The 18,946-nt window shown below is 38.8% G+C and overlaps 1 protein-coding gene across 1 annotated transcript; it reads right to left on the bottom strand.

Annotated features, from left to right (window-relative positions):
• Positions 1 to 8,941: 8,941 nt before the first annotated feature.
• On the bottom strand, positions 8,942 to 9,790 carry LOC113756170. The gene is made up of 2 exons (XM_027299940.1): positions 9,557 to 9,790; positions 8,942 to 9,475 (listed from the first exon to the last, which is right to left on the bottom strand). Exons 1-2 carry the CDS (start codon positions 9,788 to 9,790, stop codon positions 8,942 to 8,944), a joined length of 768 nt encoding a protein of 255 aa, XP_027155741.1.
• Between the last annotated feature and the right edge of the window lie 9,156 nt (positions 9,791 to 18,946).

Raw genomic sequence — 18,946 nt, 5'->3', positions numbered from 1 at the left:
AAAATCAAAATTTTCTTGTGTATTTAAACCCCACTTTTGAGCCTCGATTTACGAGTAATTAAGACTCATTCTTATGATATCTTCTTAGATTGTACACGAGTGCAATCTTTCTCGATAAGTAGGGGTTTTAAGCGATAGTATGTAATAGTTCATTATTATTGCTCAGGCACTCAAGAGGATCTCACAGGAGACGCTTAAATAACTTCTTGTGCTTGCTTCCTTATTTTACTTGGTGAGTGTCAAGTGTATGCGAACTTGATACATGCTTAACTGTTATTAATGATTGGAGATTTTGAAAATGGAGTCGAGTGTATACTTTACCGCACTCATTCTCATTTGAATGAATCATGATTGAATTGATTGAAATGAAATAAATGGAATGAAATATATTGAATGGATTGAATGAAATGAACGATTGAATGATATTGAATGATTGAATGAATGAAATGGTATGCTATGGCTGTATACATCGTTGGAGTGAATCTCCTCGACTCATAAATGTTAAATGGGGGACACCCAAACTCATAGGCCGACCTTGGGACTCGAGCCGACATGGGATTGGTCGGGAACCTTGGTGAGTCATGGGAATGAAATGATAAGTTTGATCTATTGGAGAGATTTCGCTTGGCATACTCGTATACTATCGTCGTATAAACAAAGTTCGGGCCCGATGCGGTATACGGTGGACGGAAATGAGAAGCAAGTAGAGTTCTACGGATTGGAAATACCGACCCGGTTGACGAAGAGTCATCACGGGAAGGTATACGAATGAGATTGGCAAAGCAAGTGGAAATTAGCTCCTGAGAGCTACCATATCCTTGAATTGTTTTTGTTTAAATTTCGCTTGAATTGTTAATTACTCGATTATTATCATTTTTCTTGTTAATTGGGATTGTTATTTGGACAACATGCTTGCATGTGTGTTTCTTGGCCTCACGAGCAATTGCTCACCCCGTAGATTTGTTTTCCTTAACAGGAATGGACAGAGAGTGAAATTCGGAGAAATCCCCTTTGGATGTACTTTTGTATTAGGGTTTCAAGTGTAAATGACTAGATATTTTGGCTGTTGTATATTTTGGGAATTGATGTAAGAATTGGATAGCTGATGTATTCTGAACTCGTGGTGTAAGACTTGGCTATTCGATTATGGAAGCGACTTTTCTTTATTAGGCTTGTATTAATCGTTATGTATCGTTAAGCATGAATCGAATTGTCTTGAGTCCTGGCGAGAGTTGGGCAGGCATCCCGCGGATACCCTTTGGTTCACCTTAGGGAGAAGTGGGGGCGTCATTGTTGGTATCAGAGCGCTAGGTTAGAGATCTATTTGGAAGATATACTAGAAACCTTACCCTTAAGATTTGAGATAGGATGACTTAGTCATACTTTAAGTGATATTTGAGCGAGTATCATGCCCCGAGCCCGTACGTGCCTGTCACATGACATCCGCCGTACTCCCAAGTCCCACTCAAGAATACAAGGCTACATTAACTAGTTTAACTTTAAAAGTACTAAATAATTTAACTGAATAAAGTGCAGTACAAATCACATATGAAAGAAAGTCTACGAATAATCAAGATGTTCGTACATTTATTCTCCAATTGAAACAGCGGCAACAAAAGTAAATAAGACTAACAACTAGAAGTAGCTAGCCTGCCAACTTCTATTCATCTAAAACTAATAAAAGTCGTCCTCAGGGTCTTCTACGTAAACCAATTCATACTCTTCAGAATCTGCACAAATGGTAAGAAGTGGGTTGAGCGACACATCGCTCAGTAGGTAATATTTACCCCTCTGTTGGACCATGCTCTCTTAATTTTATAGATACATATATATATAAGTACAACTCAAATCGTTTGCATATCATTCACATCCATAATTTTGAAAGTAACGTCATTTATAAAGCAATCAGTAGTAAGGAATGACAAGCAACTTAAAAGCATCTTATTGATAATTGTACATGAGAAATCGTAATGTCATAAATCACTTTATAGCAATTCATAAGTCTCTTCATATCCATTCATGAATCATCCTATAAAACGTTGCATTTTAGTTCATAGATCATTTCAACTCAGCTCATAAATCATCCCGTATCAGCTCATAACAAGTACATGTAATGACCGGCTACTGAGTACTCAGCCTAGAGATTAAACCCCTTCTAGGTGGGCGACCAATAGATTTCGCGACTATCGATTGATCTCATTTCATTCTTGGGTCAATCGGCCGGACTTTATACCAGGCTACCATGACCTTGCCAATCGGTCGGACTTTATACCAGGCTACCATGGCTTTGTCAATCGGCCGGACTCTATACCAGACTACCATGACCTTGCCAATCGGCCGGACTTTATACCAGGCTACCATGGCGATTAGATAGGACTATAGCCCCTACCGTCTATTCCATGACTGCTCTGAGCTTTACTTGTCAAAATTCATTTCATATATCATATACATAAATCTTTGCTTTCATAAAAGATTCAGCTCATCTTGTATATAAGAACATATCAAAACATTTCAAATAAGTCACATGGCCCATTTTGTATAGTAAAATATAGCTTCCATAAATATCCAAGTAAAGCATTTAATCAAACACCTTTCGAGTCAACACAACAAAATAGGATTGAAAACAAGAATTTCATTTTTGCACATTTGAAATCTCAGAAGGGTAAGTACCACCTACCTTTGTTTAGCTGCTCGAGTGGAACTACCTTAGGTCCTTGTACCGTACCTATCAAATGCATGAGTTCCCTAATTAGTTGTTACTTCCTATAGATGCATAAATATACAAAAATCTGCGTAAGTCAAGGATTCGTGTCTAGCCCATTATATGAACCCTAACAGCATCTTCCTTAAATTGATGATTTCTATTTTTGGAAAGTTTCCTAATTTGGAAAGTTTCTATTTTTAGAAAGTTTCTTAATCGGAGCGGCTTTCCTTTTAGTAAAGTTTCCTAATTTAAAAGAGAATAATTACTCATAAACATGCTTATTATCTTGACAACTATCTTACCATTATTCCTTGCTATTATTATCATTATTATTAGTGTTATCATCAACATTATTATTTACTGCTATGATTATTATCATTAGTGTTATTATTAGTACCATTATTAGCATTATTATTATTATTGTTATTTTAAGCATTTCGTTTAACAATTTAGAACTTATCTTACCTTGTCTAATTTGGCTTAATACGGCTAAATTACGGTGTTTTAGGTTTCTACTTGAGTATCTTATACGTAATTAACTAAGTATAATTTTACATGACTAAACCTCAATTCCAACAATTATATTAAATTGGGTCCTGAATTTTAATGCCCACTATAAACTATAATTTATAGTTTTAAAATTTATTTATTAGACATTTACTACATTTTATATTATATTTTAGTCCATATCTAATTTGTCATATTAATTAGAATGTGGGTTGGACCCATGAGGCCAACCATGTCTGCTCATGGTCGCCAGAGAGTCTTCAATTGGTTGGCCGACAAAGGCCAACTATAATCTTGCTTCAAAATTTTTTTTTTCTTTTGGTCTTGGGTTGGCCGAAAGGCCAACCTTTGGGATTCTTCCTCTGCCGCCAGAGATGGCGGCCCCCACTTTTTTTCCTGTGGCGTTGCTCCTTCACCGCTACTCTTCTCCTTTTTTTTTCTTTTTTTTTACTTTCGACAGATTTGGGGCAACCCATTCATCTAACATCCTATTTTTACTAAATCAAATATGAATCCTCCTAAATCTCATATACCAGCATATATCTCTATATATAACATAATACATATCTGTAAAATCTTTAGGATAATTAATCCGACTAATAGAACTTAAAAGAGAAGTTTCACATGAATTTAGGACGTACGAGTTTAGGGGCCTAGTCGTCTGATTGATTGATGGCGACGCCTGATTTTCCTTCTCTACTCTCCGACGGTTCTTGCTCTAAGGAGAGACAGACAATGAAAGGTAGGGAATAGGTTTTTTTTTTCTTTGTTGTTTTGATAAGTATGCTAAACCCTAATAACCACCCACTAGTAGGTAGTTTAGGTAGGAGTTTTAACTATGGTAAACTTTCACCCTATTTTATCTCATCTTACCCCTTAATTAACCATTTAACCTAACTTGCAATTATTTTTGCTTTTACCCATAATAAATTACCATTTAATTAAATTGGGCAAGATAAAATAAGCCCAAAAATCGTGGGTTTTACAGTGAGCTAGTGACTAAGTTTCTAATTCGAAAAGTGTGGTTGTTTTGTAGGGATGGAGAATGGGAACGGGACCCCTGCAGCTAATGGGAATGGCCATGCTAATGGCCATGTAGAGCCTCCTAGGCCTATTTACTACCGAGCTCTAGGTGGGAGAGCACGCGTACGCTATTCGCCCTCTAATAGGTATCCTCGATATTCGTGTAGGTTGACATTTGCCTACCCGAAGCACCTTGTACTAGCTCTGGACAACGAGCATCGTCAGTTGGTGAACACCAACCGAGATTTACTTGAGGAGGTGGAGGAGCTGAGACAGATGGTTAGTGCTCAGGGTAAGGGGATCGCTGAGCTTGAGGATGTACTAGCTGGTGAGGTGGCTACGGCTGAGGTCACCCGTGATGAGCTCCAGAGGGCTAGGGCTCGACTTATTAGGTTAGGTGAGGAGGTCCGAGATCGGGCTTCTGGGATCCTAGCAGACATTGATAGGTTGGTCAATGAGGTGATGGACCTTATCCAGAGTCCAGATCAGGAGGAGGATCCTGAGGAGGAGATTCCACCTGGTAGCCCTACTGTGGACTAGACCCAGAGTGATTGACCCTTTTGACCCTTTTGACCCTTTTGACTGATATAGTTAAAATTAGCTGGGGTGATGCTAGTGCTAAGGCCATTGTATTTTTGTATGACTATGTGGCCTACTTTTGAGGCACTTGATTCTACTTTAGTCGTATGTGACTGAAAGTACCTTTGTGGCACCTGTGTGCTGTATTTTTGTATTCCCCCATGACTTGCTAATTGTATGGATCTTGACATGATAATGAATGTAAATTATGGCTATTTTCAATGTTTTTCGCTATTGGTCTTTGTTTTAAGTATTTTCCCCACGTAATTGATTCATTTCTTGCACTAGGCACAGCTAAGATAATGGAAGGACAAAGGAGTGGTCAAGGTCGTGGGCGAGGGACTAGACAAGCCCAACCTCAAGGGGATGACCAGGGATCGGCAATTGGACCAACCCAAGGGCAAGGGAACATAAAGGGTAACCAAGTGGCTACTATCATTAATAGAATGACTGATATTCTCGAACGGTTAGCTGAGAGACAGGGTCCTGGACCACTTAATCAAACTGGGGGACAGGATAGAGGGGAAGATAGAGCCTTCGAGAGGTTTCTGAAATTTAACCCGCCTAAGTTCATTGGTGAACCTGATCCGGAGGTAGCGGATAATTGGTTGGAGAGGATGACCAACATATTCGCCAATTTAGACTATACCGAGGATAGGCGAGTGAATTTTGCTGCTTTCCAATTCGAGGGAGTGGCTCGTGCCTGGTGGGACGTGATAAGGGGAAAGTGGGAGAGAGCCCAAACCCCTTGGACTTGGGAGAATTTCACGAGAGAATTCAATGAAAAATTTCTGTCGCCTTTAATCCAAGAGAAGAGAGATGATGAATTCATCAAGTTAAAACAAGGGACTCTTTGTGTAGCTGAGTATGAAGGGAAGTTTACTAAGCTTTCTAAGTATGCCCCTGAATTGGTGATCAATGAACGGAAAAGGATAAGATGGTTTGTACAAGGGCTTAATGTAGAAATCCAGGAGGGCTTGGCCGCAACCCAAATCTCTACATTTACTGAGTCTATGACTGCCCCACCTCCCCCTAGGGCGTACCCCAGTGCTCGCCAGGACTCACTCACTCATAGTTCAAGAAAAATAACGTACATCCATAGAACATAAATAAGACATCCACTTCAACTTAATATATACATTCAAGCTCAAATCCAGATACAAAGCTTCTACACACCAAAATACTTCAAAGTGTTTACAATTCGAGTACAATCAACCCTAGTCGAGTGCTAGCGCGAGTACCATTTCAGAACTTCAAAACTAGACTACTTTGTACCAGACTCACGCCTCGCTCGTACCCCCTGTACGGAAAACAAATGGCGTGGAATGAGCTAAAATCCCAGTGAGGTTCCAAATAGCAAGTTGACCATTATTTAAAAGTGCAAGTAACACGTAGCAAAGTAATGAGCATGAAAAATTCATAAAAGTGAGCAATAACACTTCAAGTAGCAAATCTCAAAGTGAGCGAGTGTAAAGTTTTTCTTTTAAAACGAAACAATAACACGATAAGTACTAATCATTCCAAAGTATAAGGATACGGATGGCTCTCAGGAGCCAAATTCCCATTGCATTACCAGAGCTTGATCAAGTAATAGTTGACACTCCGTCAACTTTCAAGTAACCAATCCAGTAGAGCACCACTTAAACTACTCTCCGTCCACCATCCAACCCTTACTGGGCCCGAACTCCAAGATAAACACTGGTGGTAATACTCAAGTATACCGATTAGTCGAGGAGATAACACTCCACTCGACAACACTAGATACCCATGGTTCGTTATCTAATCGACCAAGCCCTTGCCGGCTCGACTCGATTAACTAGCCAGTGGGGTTTGGGTCCCCCATAAAGTCGATGAGATATCATCTCCAATCGACTGAATCAAAATAAAAGTACGGAGACGGGTTTGAGAGGCACCTCCCACTCACATTGAGTGTGGCACATGCTGCCGCTCAGCACTTACAAGTCAAGTACAAGTATATCAAGTCAATTGCAACAATAAACAAGTATATATCATATTAGGGCAAGTGTGATAAAGTACACCCTTGTCCGATCAAACAAATTACATATCATTAAATCACATTGGTCAAGTATTGAAAACAAGTGTCCAGTTCAATCAGGTATTTGGAAGCACTCACCAAAAGATGTGGTGCCTTTACGGGTTACGTTCGGGTATTACTCCGTGTGTGGAGTCCAAATCTGCGATAAAACATTGTTTAAGAGTTTTTGAAAGTAACTCAGGTTCGAAACTTAAACGTTTCGTTTAACGAGAATCAAGTAATTGAAACTCATTTAGAGAGTATTCGTAAAACTTATGCTCGCTCTTAAAACTTTGAAACTTTGAAGCAATTATACTTTGAAATACCATTTGAGTCGAAGGAATGTAGAAAACGTATTTCTATTAGCCGTAAATTTCATTTTTCCAAGGATACAAGTTTCGGCCGAATACTAACTTATATACCTCTATGAAAGAGAACTTGAATACCCTAGACGATTCAAGTAAGATTCGTTCCTGAATTCGTACTCAATTCGCGAGTTCCTCTACCTAACTCTCGAGTGTAAATTTGGGCAGCACGCCCTTTGTGTTTACCTATTTTCCAACCATTTATGATTTCATTATTTTTCTCAATTCAGCCCCAAAACACATACAAATAACCTCATCACAATAGCCGTTCAATAGGCTCAAAATCATCCAAGTACAACACAAGTATATTAATCCAATCGGAAATCAAGTTTTGAAGGCAAAAGACTAAATGGCAGATTCGACATCTTATAATATTTTGGTTACAACTAGAGTTGTGTTTATCGGATTGGTGTGAAATTTATACCATTTCGAAGCTAAGACAAAGGGTTACAACTTTCATGAACACAACTCAACCCAGTTCACAATTGATCCTGGTCGAAATTACAGATTACAGAACCAGAATGTCCTTGTCAGTACGGTTGTCAGTACTGAATTCAAATGACAATAACTCAGACTACACAGTTCCGTTTGGGGTGTTTTCAGATGCGTTGGAAAGCTGAAACATAGGGCTAAAACTTTTGTGTTTGGCCAAAGACTGGTTTGATATGGATCAAAGTGAAAAACAAAGCCAAAAGTGTGAAATCATAAAACTGTCCGCAAAATGAAGCTTTTGGCAGTCAGGGGTATTTCTGCCATTTCACATCATACAGAGCTCGGATAAAGCAACAATTTTACAGGCAGCTATAAAACACCATTTTCTACAACTTTCATGTTTTGACCTAAGCCTAATTCAGCCTCTAACATAGACGAACTAAGCAGGTCAGAACAGGGCAGATTCATCACTATCCATGCTGGAACTTTCTCTACTAAAGCTGGAAATTTCAACCAAAGCTAGAAAACCATATACCAAGGCTTAAAAGTTCACATCAAAGTTAAACCATCTCATATCAAAACTATCAAGTTCATCTCATGGTTGGAAAATGCATATCAAGGCTTGAAATTGAACATTAAAGCTGGAAACTACATGCTACCCTAGCCAAAACCATAAAATCTTTCATAACCATGCTTCTTTTAGCCTTAATCATTGTGACAGGCCCACCTCACCTTAAGGCGAACCTGAGGGTTCGATGGACCGCCTGCCCAGCTCTCGCCGGGACTCGAAGGCAAAAGCAAATAAAAGCTATTCACACGGCAAAAGAGTACTATTCGCATTATATACATCGGCAAAAGAGTTCTATTTACATCCCCAAAAATGACTACCCATACCATTACATCCTTATGTCATAAGCAAAAATTAGGGTTTTAATAAAATTCCAAATTAAGGTTTTTTTTTTAATTCTAAAAGCAAAATCACATGTAAAGAATTACCATCATCCTTAAAATCAAATTTTATAGCAAAATTTAGCACTAATAATCCTTATTCAAAATTAAGGACGAATCGGGATCTCACAACCTCCCTCTCTTAGAAGAATTTCGTCCTCGAAATTCATACCTTCGGTGTCCCTGATCGGCCTAGAAATGGTTCCCTTCGTCCTTGATTTCTTTCCTCCCTTCGACTTCTGAGGGTACTGAACAACTAGGTGTTCATTGCTATCACATCGGAAATATCGCCGATTTTTCTCTTCTTTCCAACAGGTATTTTTCGTATGATTAGTGGCCCCACAGACATCACATATTCTTTTGGTTCCGAACATTGATTCCCCATGTGTGACACCACTTTGGGGCCCTTTTCCTGCTTGATCTTCCCTTTGTACCTTGATTCGGAGTCCCCACTGGTCGTGTACCATCGGCTTCCTTACTCCTCTTATTAGGTGGCTCGTTTCTCGGGCTTTGCCCACCAGTGTAGGTATAGGTGTCAGATGGTGTTCTTTTCTGGTCACGGAAAGCTTTCACCTGACTCCTTGCCGTCTCTATTCGCTGTGCCTTTTCCAGGGTCTGGCTGAATGTATCCAACTGGGCAGCCGCCAGTGCCTCTTGTATTTCCACGTTTAACCCTTGGACAAATCGACGAATTCTCTTTCGGTCTGTTAGCACTAACTCTGGAGCAAAACGAGAGAGTTTGATAAATTGTGTCTCGTACTCTGCCACACTTAACGGCCCTTGACGCAGGCGGATAAATTCATCTTCCCGTCTTTCTTGAATAATCGATGGCAAATACTTCTCGTTAAACTCACGGATGAAATTGACCCAAGTCCAGGGGGTCTGCTCTCGTTCCCACTTAGCCTTTATTACATTCCACCATGCTCGGACTGGTCCCTCAAATTGGAAGACAGCAAAAGATACCTGCCGTTCCTCTGGATACCCGAGCGCAGCGAATATATCCATCATGCGGTCTATCCATCCCTCAGCTACGTCAGGGCTAGATCCACCTATGAATTTCGGGGGTGCAAATTTTTGGAACCGTTCTAAGGCACGGTCCACTCCCTCGTGATTGCCCGAATTATTTTTAGGGTTTCCGACATTATTCCCATGACCCTGACCCTGTTGGTCTACCATTTGTGCCAGCAAATCTACCATCCGTTGTATGGCTGTAGCTACTTGGTTATTAGCTTGGTGGTTCGCATTTTCATATTCTACCCTTTCGGGTTTTGGCCTCGTCCCCTACCTCCACCTCGGCCACCGACTTCCATTAGTTTTGAAATCTTTACCATATAAAACACCATATAAAACACACTAAATGATCAAAATTTTTGGACATGCATATACAGGTTTACGCCAAAGATATGCACAAATTAGCCAAAATGCAGTTAGTGCCAAAACGCTGAACACATCGATTTCAAAACAAATCAACAGGACAACAAAGTAATTCAAGTCAACGGCCCTAACGCAACTCCCCTGCGGAGCCCACCAAATCCACCAGCACCGCCCCAGCGGCCCTAGGGTGCAAACCTAAAGAATAGGTCCAAATAGCTAACTTCAACATTAAGTAAGAACCAAGTCGATTCACACTGGGACTGGCCATCTCTAAGTGCAATCAACTCAATCCCCACTTTGCCTTATGGAAAAATTACAAAAGTCCAATATCAAAATCCTAGCATTCAATATTTACCTTAATAGCCAAGTGCCCCACAGTCCGGCATCCTAAACTTTAAGTCTAGGATACACTATAGAGATCTGAAACCAAAGATCTGATACCAACAGTGACAGCCCCACCTCACCCTAAGGCGAACCAGAGGGTTTTGCGGACCATCTGCCCAGCTCTCGCCGGGACTCAAAGGCAAAAGCAAATAAAAGCTATTCACACGGCAAAAGAGTACTATTCGCATTATATACATCGGCAAAAGAGTTCTATTTACATCCCCAAAAGTAACTACCCATACCATTACATCCTTATGATTATAACCCAAAATCAAAGAGTAGACCCTAAGAAGGGTCCTTACACGGATCACCATATTAGGGAAAAACATATTAGCTATTCAATGATTACAAACAAAACCCAACTATACTAGTGATGGTGCCAAAATTTCCCCGCGTCGGCCCCTGCTAAGGAAAATAAAAGAAAAGGGGTAAGCTAGAAGCTTAGTGACTAACCAGGGTAAAAACGTAATTTGTACATATCAACATTCACACAGTGAGAGCAAAGCAAAAGCAGAAAAGTAACACCACATGGTAAGGATACGGGTGGCTCCAAAGCCAACTCATTCGTCGAGCTTGATCACTGGTTGACCCTTGAGATCCTGAGCCACACAGCTCGCTTCTCTTAAAGGATCCCCCATAGAGAGACTATGAGCCTCAACTCAAGTCACGAGCAATAAATGCTCTAAAATATTTTTCAAGCAATAAATGCTCTAAAGTCGTAGTTCAAGCAATAAATGCTCTCAAATTGCGTCACAAGCAATAATTGCTCCGCAAATGTGTTACAAGCAATAAATGCTCCATAACAAATCACAAAATTATATTGGACAGGTATCAATAGCAACTAATGGGGTTTAGGTCGAGTGCGATAAAGTACACCCTCGCCTAAGTGCCCATTTTTCATAGTAAACTCATATTAGCATGGAGTTACACAGAAACCCTGATTACTCACCTAAAGAACAAGTATAACAAGAGAAAGTACGGAAATGAATTCAAGTCGCCAGCTAGTGGGCCCCACCGGCTCTCCGTCCAGCTCACCACCGTTTGAAATAGAAGATTGCATCACAATATATCACAAACGGCTACTAACTTGCTTAACTCAAGTAAAACGGTAAAATCGACACATGCATGCGCCGAAACGGCATACAGAAACGGAAATGGCAGCACAACCGTTTTGGTGTCAAAAACTGTTTTGAACACATCGAACCTACGAGTGTCGGATCAAAGTACATTAGGTACCTTTGTGAAGCTAAGAGGAAGGGTTACAATTTTCATGAAGACACCTTAATCTAGATCTGTATGGAAGCAGGTCGAAAGTATGGAAAACAGTACCGGAAGTTTGCATTTTAGGGTGACAGACAGGGTCTGTTTACTGAATCATAACTCACAGCTCACAAATCGAAATCAAGAAATTCCAAAGGCATTGGAAAGCTATCTCATAATGCTAAAACTTTTATGTTTTGGTTAAAACCTGAATCAATACAGGGCAGGGTGAAAAATGGGTCCAAAGTTCTTGTCAGAACTGTCCAAATTCAAAGGCAGTTCTGACAACCGATCTTGTTGTTGGTCATAACTGGAGCTACGGACCTCAGATTGGAATCCACTTTATACCGTTATTAAGCTAAGACGTAAACCTACATTTCTTTTGAAGACTTCCAAAGCCAAATCATACATTTTCATGGTCAAAAATGGAAATTTCCGCCAAAGCAGGAAATTTACTCCTGAGAGCTACCATATTCTTGAATTGTTTCTGTTTAAATTTCACTTGAATTGTTAATTACTCGAATATTATTGTTTTACTTGTTAATTGGGATTGTTACTTGGACAATGTGCTTGCATGTGTGTTCTTGGCCTCACGAGCAATTGCTCACCACGTAGATTTGTTTTCCTTAACAGGAATGGACAGAGAGTGAAATTCGGAGAAACCCCCTTTGGATGTACTTTTGTATTAGGGTTTCAAGTGTAAATGACTTGACATTTTGGCTGTTGCATATTTTGGGAATTGATGTAAGAATTGGATAGCTGATGTATTCTGAATTCGTGGTGTAAGACTTGGATATTCGATTATGGAAGCGATTTTTCTTTATTAGGCTTGTATTAATCGTTATGTATCGTTAAATGTGAATCGAATTGTCTTCAGTCCGGGCGAGAGTTGGGCAGGTGTCCCACGGATACCCTTTGGTTCGCCTTAGGGAGAAGTAGGGGCGTCACATTCAACCCTAATTGAGCGACTAGTGCGAGTACAATTGCAAAATTTCCTAAAACTAGACTACGCTAGCTTGTACAAGTCTCACGCCCCACTCGTATCCCCTGTAAGGAAAACAAATGGCGTGGAATGAGCTAAAAGCCCAGTGAGGTTCCCATACACATAATCAAGTAATTAAAAGAAGAACATTAGTCATTTAAGAACAACCAATCAGGAAAACATATACAACATAAAAGCAGTGAGAACCCAAAACAATTTTCATATTTTCTCAGCATTATTTTATTTCTTTGCCTACATTTTATACTTTCCTTGGAAATATTAAAATTTCTATGCATTTTTACAAGCAAGTACAGTTTTAAAATCATTTTTCCTAGTATGAGTTAGTGTACGTTAATTTGAAGTGCGTTATAGACGTGGGACCCGCTAGTGCGATATAATTTTGGTGACTAAGTAATTTTTGTGTTAAGTGTTATTATTATACAAGGTGCTAGAGGATAATTAGAGGTTTGTATATGATGTAACAATTGGAAGCCAAAGGATTAGAGAAAACACTAGAAGAGCCAAGTGTTGCAAACCCATTGGAGGTGGGACTTTGACCTAATTTTCACCTTTTCTTGCTTCTTGGCCGACTTTCTTGAGGGGAGAAACAAGAGAGAGCTCTTCAATTTCTTACTTCCAAACTTGCTCAAATCTTGAGTTGTAGCCAACCAAAATTGAAACTACACCATACAAGTGCTTATTAAGGAAGGTTGAAGGAGTTGGTGGAGTGATTGTGGGAGGAAAGATACTAAGCTACCATTTTTTTTGAGTTTCCAAGCTATTTTGCCAAGAACCTCCTCTTTACTTCAATTAATTGCTAATTAGTGGTTTAAAGTTGTAGTTTTGGTAGTATATGAGCATATTTCATAGTTGGAAGTAGTATTATGGAAATTTCAGTCTTAGGGTTTTTCACCTCCCCTGTTCTGACCGATTTTGTTTGACTAGGTTAGAGGCTGAATTAGGCTTACCACAAAACATAGAAGTTGTAGAGAATGATATTTTATAGTTTTCTGTAAAATTTCAGCTCAATCGGAGCAACGTAGCCTGTGAAAAGACCGAAATACCCTGAGTGCCCTAGGTGAATCCAGTGATTAGTTTTGAATATTTCACCAATCAGATCGTGTCTTTTCACCTTGATACGTACTGAACTAGCATTTAGCCAAAACATGAAAGTTGTAGTGCTATGTCTTAGCTTTCCAACAGTCCTGAAAGCATCTTAATCGGACTTCGGTAGCCTGCGTTATTGTCAGTTACGTATAGTACGGTTAACTAGCCAGAATGTGAAATTCTGGTACTATAAATTGAAAGTTTGACTTAGATACACTACAAAATGGACCGAGTCATCTTCATCACAGTTGTAGACCTTTGTCTTAGCTTCGAAACGGTATAAATTTCACCCCAATCCGATAAGCGTAGCTTTGGTTGTGCCCGTTACGCTAAGCGACGGCAAATCTGTCTTTTGTTTTATAACTTAAACTTCATTTCCGGACATTTTCCTAGTTTGATTTTGCACTTGTATGACTTTGAGCCTATTGAACGGCTATTGAAATAAGATGATTTTGTGTATGACTTTGGGGTTGATTGCGGAAAAGAATGAAGCCATAAATGACTGGAAAATGGGTAAATACAAAGGGCGTGTTGCCCAAATTTACGCTCAAGAACTAGGTAGATATACTTGCGACTTGAGTGAGGCTTGAGAGCGAATACCACGTGAACCATTTAGGGTATTTGCGTCTTCTTTTATCGAGGTATATAAGTTAGAATTCGGCCGAAACTGGTACCCTTGGAAAAATGAAATTTTCAACTAATAGAAATACGTTTTCTTTGTCACTTCGACTCAAATGGAGATTTTAAAGTTTTACGAGTGAGCATAAGTTTTACAAATATTTTACTTATGTCCTCTTTTCACTACCAAAACCATATTTATACTTTGTACTAGTACGTGTTTGAATTTTCTTTGAATCACTTACATCTTTGATGGTTGAAGCATAATGTGTTCTTTTGATTATATTAGGGTTCCTTGGTGATTGAGGGTGTTATCCGGAAGGATATTTTGGACGTTATTTTGCATAAATAGGTGAGTGTTTCTTGTTTGTTATATTTTCATTGACTATGTGGCTTGTTCTTGATTATATGACTTGTTATGAACGAATGATAACATGTTAAATGTTTTCAATGATTGCTTGAAATGAGTTTTCTAGGCGAGTGTGTACTTTATCGCACTCGACCTAAATGAATGTGAAATTTTCAATGATTAAATAATTAAATGCTAATTGCGCATGAATGTAAGCTGTTTGGTGTCAAAATACGAAATTTCAGAGAAAACAGAAAGCTGCCTGTGAAATAGGGCTTTTGGCATTTAGGGGTATTTTTGTCATTTCACACGATACAGTGCTCCGATCGAGCTGAAATTTTACAGACAGATTGGAGGAAAATCCTGTACCATCAAGTTTTGTACGGGCAAAGGTTCGAATTTCGAAGACAAAATTCTTTTAAGGGGGAGAGAGTGTGAGACCCCGAAATTTTACTTATCTTTATAACCCTTATGCGAACTCACTTACCTTTGATTCTTGGCTGTTTTGATGGTTGAATTTGAGTCAAGGGAGTGAATTTTGTTAAGAAAAGTTTCATAATCTCAAGTTGTTAGAAAATCTAGAAATTTTCGCAGGAGGCTCTGCGCAGCTTTGGCAAATTGGGTATAACTTCGTATAGGAAAGTCGGAATTGAGTTCTGTTTATTGCATTTGAAACTAGACTCATAGATCTTCCTACAGTGTAAAATTTAGAGTTTGATTCAATCTCAATAAATTCCAGAAAATTGGCAAAGTTGACTGAAATTCTACCCTGCACAAGTAAACATAGGAATGTTGTAGTAGCTTATGGCTCAATTTGGACCAACTTATGAGCTGAATTTCTTTGAGGTGTTTTCTAAAGATTATTAGTATTTGAAGTCTAGTTTTGAACAGGCCAAGTTGTATGAATTTTTTATATTTATAACTCAAGTTATGATTTTTCTAAAGGAAGGGCATAAGTTAGGGGGTTTTTGTGCATACTAGGATTTTTGGTGTATTTTTGGTGCATTTTGGCCATGTGATCACTTGGTGAGGTGTGTGTACTAAATCTCGTGGTTAAGAGTGAGTTTTAGATAAGGAAAATGTGTGATTAGAAGTGATAATAATAAGTGAGTCAGTGAGTCCTGGCGAGAGCTGGGCAGGCGGTCCGCCAAATCCTTGGATACGTCCTAGGCGGAGGTGGTGACCGTCTGCCCAACTCTCGCCAGGACTCACTCACTCACGTCAAAAAAATAGGGTGAAACCTCAAGAATAAAGAAAATAACAATTTCCAAGTTTGGAACATACAAATACATTCATTTCTATCTCAAACATCCATACAATCTCAAATATATCAAAAGATATGAGTTATAGATACATTCAACCCTAATTGAGCAACTAGTGCGAGTACAATCGCAAAATTTTCTAAAACTAGACTACGCTAGCCTGCACAAGTCTCACGCCTCGCTCGCATCCCCTGTAAGGAAAACAAATGGTGTGGAATGAGCTAAAAGGCCAGTGAGGTTCCCATACACATAATCAAGTAATTAAAACAAGAACATTAGTCATTGAAGAACAACCAATCAGGAAAACATTTACAACATAAAAGCAATAAGAACACACTCATTAAAAGGATACATGCTCACGTGGAGTCATTCGTTCATTCATTCGCCAACCATTTTCCTTATTCCTCCAATTATTAGAAAACATTTGCAAGTGAAAACTCCTCCAATGTTCTTGACATTCAATCATTCATTTCATTTCCCGCCACTAGCCAATTCACTGGCCAGTCTCCACCAATCTTCGTGGTCATACTCGAGTATACCAAACATTATCCCAGGGTCACCAGTCACCCAACCGAGTCCGCTTCTGGCTCGAGTCGACTGGCAACAAAGGGCAAGGGCCCAGTTCAGCCAAAAGGCTTACATTCATGCACACAAGTAGCATTTAATCATTTAATCATTGAAAATTTCACGTTCATTTAGGTCGAGTGCGATAAAGTACACACTCGCCTGTCGAATATTCATTTAACAATCATCGAAAACATTTTACATTCAAGCAAACATTCACAACAATCTACATAGGCAGTAGAAGCACAACATACAAAGAACACTCACCAAAGATCTAGTGCTTTTCAAAAGTCACGTTCAGGTCCAACTCCTTGGTTGGAGTCCAAATCTACGATAAAATATCATTTAAGAATGTAAAACTCTCTAAAGTTCGAAACATAGGAGTTTTGCTTCAAAAAAATCTAGTAAATGAAACTTGTTTAAGTGGTGGTCATATGGCTTATCAAACCCTAGAAAACTTATGCTCGCTCTTTTAGTTTCGATAGAGAAGCAATTTATATTCTTGAAGTACCACTTAGTATAAAAACTTGAGAAAATCGTCTTTTTAAGTGTCGCTACTTTTACTTGTTAAAGGGTACGAGTTTCAGCAAACTTTTCAACATATGTACCTCTTACTAAAGAAAAATCAAATAGCATAAACAAGCAAAATTCGCTTCAATCTCGAGTTGTCGCTCAAGTCTCAAGTTCACTTGTCTAACCCTAGAGCGAAAATTTGGGCAGCATGCCCTTTATATTTAGCTATTTTCCAGCCATTTATGGCTTCATGTTTTTTCCTCAACTCAGCCCAATTCAATACATAAATAAGCTTAACATAATATCTCTTCAACTCGGCTCAATGTCATCCAAAAATAAGTCAATTCGAGCAATGCAACCATCCAAATCAAAGCTAGAAGCTAGAAACTAGTTTTAAAGACAAATAGCTAAGCAGCAGGTTTGACATCTCTCGGCGTTTTAGTCACAACTGAAGCTACGCTTATCGGATTAGGGTAAATTTTATGGCGTTTCGAAGCTGAGACAGAGGTCTACATTTCTATGAAGATATCGACACCCATTTCATGCATTTTCAAGGTCAAAATATGAAATCTCAGAGAAAACAGAAAGCTGCCTGTGAAATAGGACTTTTGGCAGTTAGGGTATTTTAGTCATTTCACATTGTACAGTGCTCCGATTGAGCTGAAAGTTTACAGAAAGATTTCTAACTCCATTCCCTACAACTTTCATGTTTTGACCAAGGCCTGATTCGGCATTTATCATGGACGAATATACAGTACAGAAATAGGACAGAATCCACTACAATTGCTGTAAATTCACTTCTACTCTACAATTTCATGATATCTTCCATAAAACTTCCATATTCAAGTCATCTATCCAATAAAATGCAATATAAGAAAGGGAAGAAGAGTTTCTTAGCTTAATACCTCAAGACCCCAAGAGAAGTTGCAAGACAAGAACTTTCTTCCTCAAGTAACTCCACCAAAAGCTTCCCTCCAAGTCTAGCTTAAGATTAATCAGTGTAGATTTGGGTTGGTGTTTGAATCCCTCATGGATTGAGTGTGAGAACCCGTAATTTTCATTTTCTAGGTTTTAAAATTTTTCATGGCTTGTTTTCTGCATTTTCGTGATTAGAAAATTGTTTTATATAATTTTAAGGAGCAGATATAGTTTTTAGATGATTTTTCTAGTATCGAATAGATTTTGAGAAATTAAGAACGTATACCGGACGTGGGACCCACTAGTGCGAAAAGTTCGGAAAATTTCGGCCAACTAGGTTAAGTTTTGGATACTGGAATTATTTTATCGGGTGTTATGAGATATTTAGAGGTTACCAAGTGGTTGGTGTGAGAGAGACAAAAGTTAGGCAAGTAATTAATGAAAGTGACATGTGTCACTTAGAGATTCCATCTTCAATTTGACTTACTATTTATCCTTTTACCATTTATTACATAAACCCAAAAATTGACTAAAAATCTTCCATTTCTTCCAAGCTTGTGGCCGAACCTCTCTTGACAAGAAGAAGAAAAAAAACTCTCCAAGTTCTTCATTTCATCTTGCTCCACATCATCAAAACAACTACTTAGTCTTACTTTTGTTCCATAAAACCTCTTCACTTAGTGATTTTGAGGTGATTGGTGAAGTTATTTGGAAGGTTGAGGTGACCCATAGCTCTTTCTCTCTTGTTTTAAAGGTAAGTCATGAAGAACCACCCTCCTCCCTTATTTGATGCTTAAATCATGCTTAGTGGTTGTATGAGATGCAATTTTATGGATTAAATCTTGAGTTTTGGTTGAATTGGTGAAGTTTTATATTTATTGGGGATTTTTCTGTTTTAATATGAACATGATTGTGTGGCTATATATGATGATTGGAAATGGTATATAAGGCATCTAGAAGGTGGAAAAAGTGGACAATTGCAATCAATTTCTGTTTTGGAAGAAATTCTGGAAAATTAGGGT

This window comes from Coffea eugenioides, unplaced genomic scaffold (assembly GCF_003713205.1).
Source record: "Coffea eugenioides isolate CCC68of unplaced genomic scaffold, Ceug_1.0 ScVebR1_202;HRSCAF=824, whole genome shotgun sequence".
Taxonomy (NCBI): domain Eukaryota; kingdom Viridiplantae; phylum Streptophyta; class Magnoliopsida; order Gentianales; family Rubiaceae; genus Coffea; species Coffea eugenioides.
Note: the sequence above shows the minus strand (reverse complement) of the source record. Positions and strands in the feature narration are given on the sequence as shown.

Bases quoted from the DNA above. Each gene is read 5' to 3' on its own strand.
- LOC113756170 (XM_027299940.1), bottom strand. From the start codon at position 9,790: ATGGTAGATTTGCTGGCACAAATGGTAGACCAACAGGGTCAGGGTCAT. The intron at 9,476-9,556 runs GTATCTTTTGCT...GAACGAGAGCAG, and splicing joins GGTATCCAGAGGAACGGCAG to ACCCCCTGGACTTGGGTCAA.